The sequence below is a fragment of the Aquarana catesbeiana genome, linkage group LG04 (assembly GCF_042186555.1).
Source record: "Aquarana catesbeiana isolate 2022-GZ linkage group LG04, ASM4218655v1, whole genome shotgun sequence".
Taxonomy (NCBI): domain Eukaryota; kingdom Metazoa; phylum Chordata; class Amphibia; order Anura; family Ranidae; genus Aquarana; species Aquarana catesbeiana.
The window spans coordinates 92,094,015-92,103,647 of record NC_133327.1 but is presented as its reverse complement, the minus strand read 5'-3'; the positions used below and the strand labels follow the sequence as shown (position 1 = coordinate 92,103,647).

General features: G+C 40.8%; 1 protein-coding gene across 2 annotated transcripts in view; it reads right to left on the bottom strand.

Annotated features, from left to right (window-relative positions):
- Nucleotides 1-368: 368 nt before the first annotated feature.
- ROCK2 (Rho associated coiled-coil containing protein kinase 2) overlaps nucleotides 369-9,633 on the bottom strand; it is a 240,971-nt gene continuing 231,706 nt past the window's right edge. The window contains exons 32-33 of one of the 2 annotated variants that reach the window (XM_073625371.1): nucleotides 6,107-6,201; nucleotides 369-3,637 (exon numbers count right to left, since the gene is read on the bottom strand). In XM_073625371.1, the coding sequence (XP_073481472.1) occupies nucleotides 6,120-6,201 (82 nt within the window). In that variant the 3' untranslated portion in view covers nucleotides 369-3,637; nucleotides 6,107-6,119. The remainder of the gene's footprint in view (nucleotides 3,638-6,106; nucleotides 6,202-9,633) is intronic. The other variant, XM_073625372.1, reaches the window with a different exon arrangement.

The following is a 9,633-nucleotide window of genomic DNA, read 5'->3' as shown; positions in this document are numbered from 1 at the left end:
TATACTGCTCTCAGAACAGGTTATAACAAATTTAAAAGGATGTTTACAGATTAAAAAAAATAAAATAATAATGTTTACTTTTATTTTTTTATTACACCAGCATCAGTAACCTCTGCCCTAGGTTGTTTCGCGTTAGAGATGCAAATATTAGCCTTGAAGAGTGACACTCAGATATATTCAGTTAAGCAGAACTCATTTGCGGAATCCAATTCACAATAGAAATACACAAGGCACTGAAGGCTACATGTTATATTTTATTGTCAATATGGTTAACATTGTATCATACTGCTTTCTGTATAAAACATGCACTTTGAGGGATATTTAGGTGTACAGCATGAGCCCACATAAATTATATTTATATATATATATTTTCTTTTTTTTTTTTTTTTATAAGACCATGTAAAAATAATTCAAATAAGCACCAACAAGGTCCTTATTTATTTCAATTTATTACCCAGCTTAACATTCTTCAAATGTTTTGTATGAAATGGATTCTATACCTTGCAGCTAGGTGCTGAAGAACAGTTCCTGAAATAATAAAATACATCTACAGTATGACTGAAGCTTGTGACAGCTCACGGTTTATGTGCGTGTGCCAGGAACACTTAAAAATACACTTATTAAATCAAAGGATTCCCACATTTCCAGAGATTAAAAACAAATCTAGAAGATAAGGCTAAACAAGGCCAAAACAAGAATGAGCACTTGGTGCGTACCCTTCACCTATGAGGTGAGGCACAAGCCCAGGCAGTCATTTTGTGGCCCAATACTGGTTTGGGAGATGTTAGTCTACAGAATCACTAGCTCTACTAACATGCTGCTAAAGTCTTTAAGGGCCAAAACACTCAACCACAGCCCTAGGTATGAAAGTTCTGGACTTTGCTATAACAATATTGAGGGGTCTTTTTCTAAAATAAAAATAAAAAATGGCTGTGCGAATGCCTCGGCATTCGCACAGCTATCGCAAATGATCCCTGTACCGTCTAAATATTTGTATTTCTTATGATAGTCAGTTCCATCTAATGGCTATAATGCAGTATTTTCTTGAATGCGTGATTTCAAGAAAATTTTGCATTATGACCTCTAGATGGAGCTGACAATCATTTGAAATACACATATTAAGCTGGCCATAAACGGTACGAATCGCAGCACGAACCGCATTGATCAACTTGGGTACAACCAGCCTGTTGTATTTTACATGCCATTATTGCTAGTGGCTATTATAGCTGCTTGCAGTATTCACTGTGTTCTCCTCACACCCCCCCGCCCGGAGAACACAATGGAGGCAGGAATTTAAAACAAAAAATCATTCAATCTATGGCCGGCTTTAGACGTATTACAGCAGTGGTCATCAACCCTGTCCTCAGGGCCCACTAACAGGCCAGGTTTCCAAGATAACTGAAATACATCACAGGTGATATGATTTGCTGCTCAGTGATTGCAGTATTCTAATCTGCATCTCCCCAAGGTAATACATAAAACCTGGCTTGTTAGAGGGCCCTGAGGACAGGGTTGATCACCACTGTATTACAGGGATTATTTGCAGTAGTTCTTCATTAAGGGCCCATTCACACTGTTCCATGTGCTTTGGGGAGCTCATGTACGCTGTGTTGTACGCACACCCAAGCTGACACATGCGCCAAACAAATGCAACTGACCCTCAGTGCCCCACAATAGGGAACATTTATGATCGAAAAATGTAAGTTCTGTTTTTTTTTTTTTTTTTTTTATGTCTGTGGAATGCATGTTGAGGGCCCACAAAAAGTGCCCATTCACCATAAAAAAAGCACAATAAAAGAGCAGAGACCAGTGTTAATGGACCCATAGATGTTTTTATAAATATGGCCTACATAGCTATATTGAAATAGCAATGCATTAAGGCTGGGTTCACACCGCAGTATAAAGCGACTTACAGCAGGGGTCCGGTGCGTCCCTGTTCACCGTTCAGGTCGGATTTCGGTCCGAATTTTTAGCTGAATTCGGACCTGAAACAGACCAAAAGACACATAGGGCTCCTGTTCAGTTTGCTCCGGAGATGTGCGAACCGGCTCCATTGAGAGCTGGTCACAATCTCCCGACATGCAAATTGGATGCAGTGAAACCTGCATCCAATTCACAATAGTGGGAACCCAGCCTAAAGTGAACCTGTCATGATATAGCAACTGTTGCTTGTTCCCTCACTTTAAACCTTCATTTAATCAATCACTGTCTGGGTTTTGAGGACATATGATGTAAAAATTGTCTATGTTACTACAGAGAACATAATTGTTTATGTATAAGGCTCAGTGATTAAAATGTATAATTTTAAAGAATGAGCTGTACTTGTCCACAGCAACCAGGTCCTCCCTTTCACTGTCCCATACAACAATGTAAACATGAAAGGGAGACACTGATTATTCTCTATGGGCAAAAAGAATGCTTTGACAGGCCCAATATGGCTGCCATCACACTATGGGGGGCACAGGGAATTGAAAGGTAAAAAAAAAATGTTATTTTCAGTGAATAATACTGAGGATTGAAACGCAATGTGTAAATTAAAGGTGGAAGGGTATAGTATAATATTAGCATCAAAGTTTCCATACATTCAGAAATAGGCTGGCAATGATATACTTTGTGTGAGTGTAAAAAACAAAACAGGAAAAAAAAAAAACAAAAACAAAAAAAAAACAAAAACAGTGCGCTATTCATAAAGACAAAATCTACAGTATCCCCAGCAACTACATCAGCTGATTTTGTAGCCAGCGGGCCATAGTTTATTGATGGCATAGTCAAATCAATTTTGACATCTTTAAATTAAGGCATCCAGATTTTTTTTTTCAATTTGGAACATATAAATTGCAGTTACAAAGGCTTCAAGACTGAATCTGCTCAGCGCTTGCATGCAGTTTATTTTTCATTGAATCCCTCGAAATGGGAACAAGGGTAAAAACATTATGGCTTTGTACATGTGCATAGATGCAACTGCAGGTATTGGTTGAGGAGTACAAAAATAAACAGTGGCGTGCTCACATAGCCGTTTCTGCAGTACAGTACAATATAAATATATACACGGTATAAAGGTCTTTTATTATGGAGCTCACTGATTGGCTGCATCTGAGCTACACACAGCATTGTATAGAGGCCCGTCAGTTAAGAAAATTGCCTCTGTTTGTAGTCCGGATGTAGTGTGAAATTCTGAGGAAGAACCTTTCTGGATCTGGCAACCAGCTCGGTCGGTCGTCCTCGGGCGATTAAAGATGGTTCAGTGCTGAAAAAACTTTTCATAAGTTGTCACATTTTTCGCTTGGAGGAATCGGAGGGGGCGTTACCTGAGAGCTCTGACGCTGAGCCAAGGGCAACAATCCAGGGTCTGTTTGCGTTTTTTCCCAGTTACCTCTGACCACCCTGAGCAAAGCCACTCAACAGGCAAATATACTAGTTACGTTTTTTTTTTTCCCTCTCTTTCTTTATATATTGCAGCAACAATTTTGTAAACCTCTGATATATATAGCACAGTCTTTCAGGAAAAATATATATATTTAAATTTTTTTTTTTTGACATTACAGGACATTGTGTTTTGTATTCAGTCTTTTTTTTTCTTTTCGCTGGAAGAAATCATCATTTTGAAATGGGTACTGCATTCACAGAAGGCAGTTAGCTGGAATGAAAAAGAGAGAGGAAACGTAATTAGATTAGGCCTAACAAATGCATTGCGAGTCATATCACTGCGATATAAAGACAGGAACAAGACGATATCTGCACATACCTGCTACAGCACAGAATGGAGGGATAGCAATGTTTTAGAGGTTTGTGCATGCACTAACTGCGGTCTTTTTTGTGGTAGGACAGCTACACTTTATAATATAATTATGTATACCCTTAAAGGACCACCCCATTCAACCACATTATACACCTATAGCAACTGGTTTAACCTGCCAAAAGATTAGTAAATTATGTGACCCAGCCACCCCTTCTGTGTCAAGAAGCATTATAGCACAATTTGATTTCTGTAGACCCCATGCCACTGACCTGCCTTCTCCCTGCCTAAAGGCCAAGTTCAACGTTGAGGAAAAAACAATAAATGCACATATTTTTGCATTTATTCTTCTTTCCCCCAGGAGCCCGCAAAGCCTTGCACCCATGAACAGTGGAATCCGGGAGCACTGTACATTCTCCAGCTTTCTTGCCCGTACCTCTGTGGGGGCTGTTAGAAAGCTGGGGGAAATGTAAATGAACTACAAGCCATCTGCCATGGTGGCAAACAGAACTTGTAGTTTCTACATTCACAGATCCCCGTGAATGAATGACGCAGCTGTGCTGGTTTTGAAAGATGACAACAGGTGCAGGGGACAGGAACCCCCGTCGGCTGTCGCAGGATGCAGATCAGGGGTGTGTTTGGGGGGGGCAAGAGCTGTAGCATGTTACATCCTAAGTTTTGGACAGAGTGGAGAAGAATTAGAACACCTGTAAGATTTTACTGCCATCTCTGGCCCCCAAAAGGGAGATTCACCCTCTCTATTTGACCTATTTACTGTTGCCATCAAAAGTGAAAGAAAAAGAAAATCCCAAATTTTGGGTTGACACCAGAAGAGTAATGGAGAGAAAATCTTCCAATGGAGAAACTAGTTCTGGTGACACCCTGGGATTCCCTCACTTTTGGCTATGGAACAGAAGGTGAAGGAACATCTCCCCAATGGGACAAAGATGGCAAAATACCTGACAGATTTATCCAGAATGGAAAAAAAATGCCTTTAGCGAGATTTTAACTACTGGGAAACAACACCCACTGAGATGTAGACATGTTGACTTCATGCCCCTGTACAACCCTCCACCCCCCCCCCCCCCCGGTTGTAATATAACACAACATCCGTGTCCATTCTAGTCCTATTTTCCCTGAGTGCTGAATGTAAGCGGACACATGTCCACCTTTATCTGCCCACCTTCAATCAGGTACGCAAATGCAGACCTGGACCCAAATATGTTGTATTTGATCCAGCGAACCTGAACAGACGCACATCTGCTTACATCCGGCTGCCCATAGGGAAATGTTTCAGTCCTTCTCTGATCTGTCCAATCACAGGTCAAAAAACAGACTGACAGAATGTCATGTGAAAGGGCCCAAATGAGGCATGGTTCCAATTTGAGGCAACGACCATGAAACCACGAGAGAAGGAATCTATTTCTGGCTTAAAAAGATTTTTAAAAAATGTCAAAGGTACATAAAACAAAGTAATGAGCAACACAGTAACATAAAAAAAAACTAAAAAAAAAAACAATGCAGAGAAAGGACCCACAGCAAAATGCATCACACACATGCTATAGTTACAGAAAAAAATATGGGAAATCAATTTTATGAGGTCAAATCTGAAATGAGATTCTGCTGCTGGTGGAAACTTAGCAGCAAAATGATTGCTAAGAGGGATCACTCAGTTGGTCCAACAGCATCACTCCCTCCTGTTCCATCACTGGTTATCTGATTGTTAGCATGATTGTGCAGGATTTCAGCCATCAAGGGAATAACAACATTAGAAGCCCTCTTTTGTGGAGAAGTTGTTTGGATTTATCAGTAATTACTACACTTATACTTTAATTTTAAACTAGATTTGCATGACAAACATGGGAATTCTAGGGAAAAATCCCTCCACTTGGGTCCTTGAGGCAACTAAAAGGGCTAGTAGGAGATTCAGTTTTAGGTGGACTTAGTCTCTAAAATATACTTGGTCCTACACAAAATGGAGCTTGCCGTATCGGGCACAAGAATGAAGTGTGTGAGCCTGGGCTTCCTGCTTAGTAACTAGTTTGTCCCCCCAACATTTCTACTTGCTTGGAATGTAACTGCTTCATAAAAAAAAAAGAATTATTTGCAAAACCAGCAGTACAAATCCCACTGCCTCTCCATGAAGGAGGCATTAAGCACAAAATGTCATGGCTCAGTTTCTACACACTTGATCAGCTCCTACTGCCATCAATTTTAGTTCTCCATTTTGTGTAGGTTGTAGGAGCACCTTAACCGCCTTGACAACATTTCTTTCAGAGGACAACTCTGCAAGGAGGATGCACACTTCAAACGCAGGCATGGAAAAATAGGTTGCACCAAACTTTCAGATCAATCTGCAAGACCAATTACCCAGTTTACTGCTTCAGAAATCAAAAACATCATCCCCATCATCCTCTACGTCATCCAGGGACCAGTCCCAGTCCTTAAAAGCCAGGTCAAGTAGTCTGAAACAGGAGTGTTGAGGTTTAGGAGTAGGCGAGCAAACCCCCAGGTGTCCTCCTGTCATGTAACCGGTTCCCGATACAGATTACAGAGCACTGGGATAATGTTATCGACTCTCTGATTGACTTACATGTTCCAAGATTTCAGAACTGAAGTGTCTACATAGTACGCTACATAAAGCAGGTGAAGCTACCTAAAGAAACAAAATCAGTTTTCCCTGCTCTGTTCAATTTTCTTTTTTTTTGGTAAATCGGTTATATTAATGTAGCCGGTTTTCCTGGAAGTGAAGAAGGTGAATTTCCACATTCGTAAGGTTTCATTGAGAACATGTATGATATTAGTGCGAGTAGGTTAATGCGCAATAGTTAGTATGCATGGCAAGCCTGGCACTGGCCATAAAGAGATGCATGCTGAAAAAAAAGCTGTAAAGCATTTGGCAAAGTTTACTTACTGTTTCATAACATTTAATAAAAATCAATGGAGAATGATTCGGAGGGCAGGAGCAGAACTAGAAACAGAATTAGTAACAAGAGGAAGAAAAGATGATGCCAGGGCAGATGAACACACATTTTGGTGAAAGTGCATATTGACTATTAAAGATATTCTGTGAATGATTTAATGTACAAGACCAATGCATATGCCATGCCAAGTGAGGGGAGATAGGGCGATGCAATGAGTATGTTATATATAGTGTCCATGTGTTATATATAATATATATATATATATATATACACACACACACATTCTATATATATATATACACATACATACGCACACACCCACATAAACACACATATATACAGTAGTGGCTGGTGCTCAAAATTTGGGGGGGGCGCAAACAAACTGAAAAATACTGAACCCCCCCCCCATCAACTGCAGCCTCACTGTGCCCATCAACTGCAGCCATTGTGCCCATTAATTGTAGCCATTGTGCCCATCAGAGGCAGCCATTGTACCCATCAGACGCAGCCACTTGTACCCATCAGACGCAGCCACTTGTGCCCACCATATGCAGCCACTTGTGCCCACCATACGCAGCCACCTGTGCCCATCATACGCAGCCACCTGTGCCCAGCATATGCAGCCACTTGTGCTCATCAAATGCAGCCAGGCTCGGCTGTCACCTCACTAATCTGACCCAGTACTCTGTGCCCCGAGCCCACCCTATCTGAAGCCTATTAGAGCCTCTGGCTCTAATCACGTGCTTCAAAATACACACCCCCACCTATCCCCGCCATGGTATTTCATGTGTCCGGCGTCCTGAAAGGGGCCAGGCACTTGAATAGGAAGGGCGGCGGAGGTGTCGGGGGGACGGCGCCCGTGCGCCCACAATGCATGGGCCGCCACTGCACATATACACACACAAGCACATACAGTGGATATAATATGATTAAAATGAGACAAAGTTAAATAATTTCAGAACTTTTTCCACCTTTAATGTGACCTATAAACTGTACAACTCAGTTGAGCAACAAACTGAAATTATTTAGGTGAAGGGAACTAAAAATAAAAAACTAAACTAATATGGTTGCATAAGTGTACACACCCTTACACTAATACTTTGTTGAAGCACCTTTTAATTTTATTACAGCACTCAGTCTTTTTGGGTATGAGTCTATCAGCATGGCACATCTTGACTTGGCAATATTTGCCCACTCTTCTTTGCAAAAACACTCCAAATTTCTCAGATTGCGATGGCATCGCCTGCGCACAGCCCTCTTCAGATCACCCCACAGATTTTCAATGGGATTCAGGTCTGGACTCTGGCTGGGCCATTCCTAAACTTGAATCTTCTTCTGGTGAAGACATTCCTTTGTTGATTTGGATGTATGCTTTGGGTCATTGTAATGCTGAAAGGTGAAGTTCCTCTTCATGTTCAGCTTTCTAGCAGAAACCTGAAGGTTTTGTGCCAATATTGACTGGTATTTGGAACTGTTCATAATTTCCTCTACCTTGACTAAGGCCCCTGTTACAGCTGCCACCACCATGCTTCACTGTGGTTATGGTGTTCTTTTGGTGATGTGCAGTGTTGTTTTTGCACCAAACATATCTTTTGGAATTATGGCCAAAAAGTTCACCCGTGGTTTCATAAGACCATAACACATTTTCCCACATGCTTTTGGAAGACTTCAGATGTGTTTTTGCAAAATGTAGCCAGGCCTGAATGTTTTTCGTTGTAAGAAAAGGTTTCTGTCTTGTCGCTCTACCCCATAGCTCAGACATATGAAGAATACGGGAGATTGTTGTCACATGTACCACACAGCCAGTACTTGCCAGGCATTCCTAAAGCTCCTTTAATTTTGCTGCAGGCCTCTAGGCAGCCTCCCTGATCAGTTTTATTCTTGTTGTTTCATCAATTTTGGAGGGACGTTCAGTTATTGGTAATGTCACTGTTGTGCCATATTTTCTCCACTTGATGACTGTCTTCACTGGTTCCATGGTATATCTAATGCCTTGGAAATTCATTTGTACCCTTCTCCTGAATGATACATTTTAACAATGAGATCCCTCTGATGCTTTGGAAGCTCTCTGTGGACCATGGCTTTTGCTGTAGGATGAGACTAAGAAAATGTCAGGAAAGACCTACTAGAACAGTTGGACTTTATCTGGGGTAAATCAGAGGCACTTTAAATGATGGCAGGTGTGTACTAACTCCTATTTAAAATGAGTTTGAATGTGATTGCTTAATTCTGAACACAGCTACATCCCCAGTTATAAGAGGGTGTGCACACTTATGCAACCACATTATTTATTTTTTATTTTTTTTTTACTTCCCCAACACTACCCCCCCCCCCCCCAAAAAAAAAGTTTTCAGTTTGTTGAGTTATACAGTTTAAATGTCACATTAAAGATGAAAAAGTTCTGAAATGATTTGTGTCTCATTTTTTTTATATCACAGAAACCTGACATTTTAACAGGAGTGTAGACTTTTTATATCCACTGTATATACACACACACACACACACATATAAAGATTTAAAGCGTACCTTCAGTAATTTTTTCAACTTTCCATCTATTAAATCTTCTGCCCTTGTTTTAACTTTGGATAGTAAAACATTTTTTTTTTCTGCTGTAAATACCTTATACAGCCCACTTCCTCTCTTTCTTGTCTGGTCATTAGCCTGGGCTTATGACATCATGCACGGCTCTCTCTCGCTCCCTCTCATGAGAGTTTGCCAGGAAGGAAGGGGGGGATGAGTCATAAGAGGGCCAATGAGAGCTGCAGAGCTGGAGCTGTACCTCTGTGTAAATCCAGGAAGTAATCAGGCAGCAGCTTCAGCTGCCCACAGTTAAAATGGATGCAGCCAGACTTGGTGGATGGAGATTTCTCCAGCATATTTGGCAAGTACAGAATCACAGTATATATAAAATAATATGCAAAGTGGTTGGAAGGAAGCTTCAGAATGGCAAAGATGTTTTTATTACAAATTATG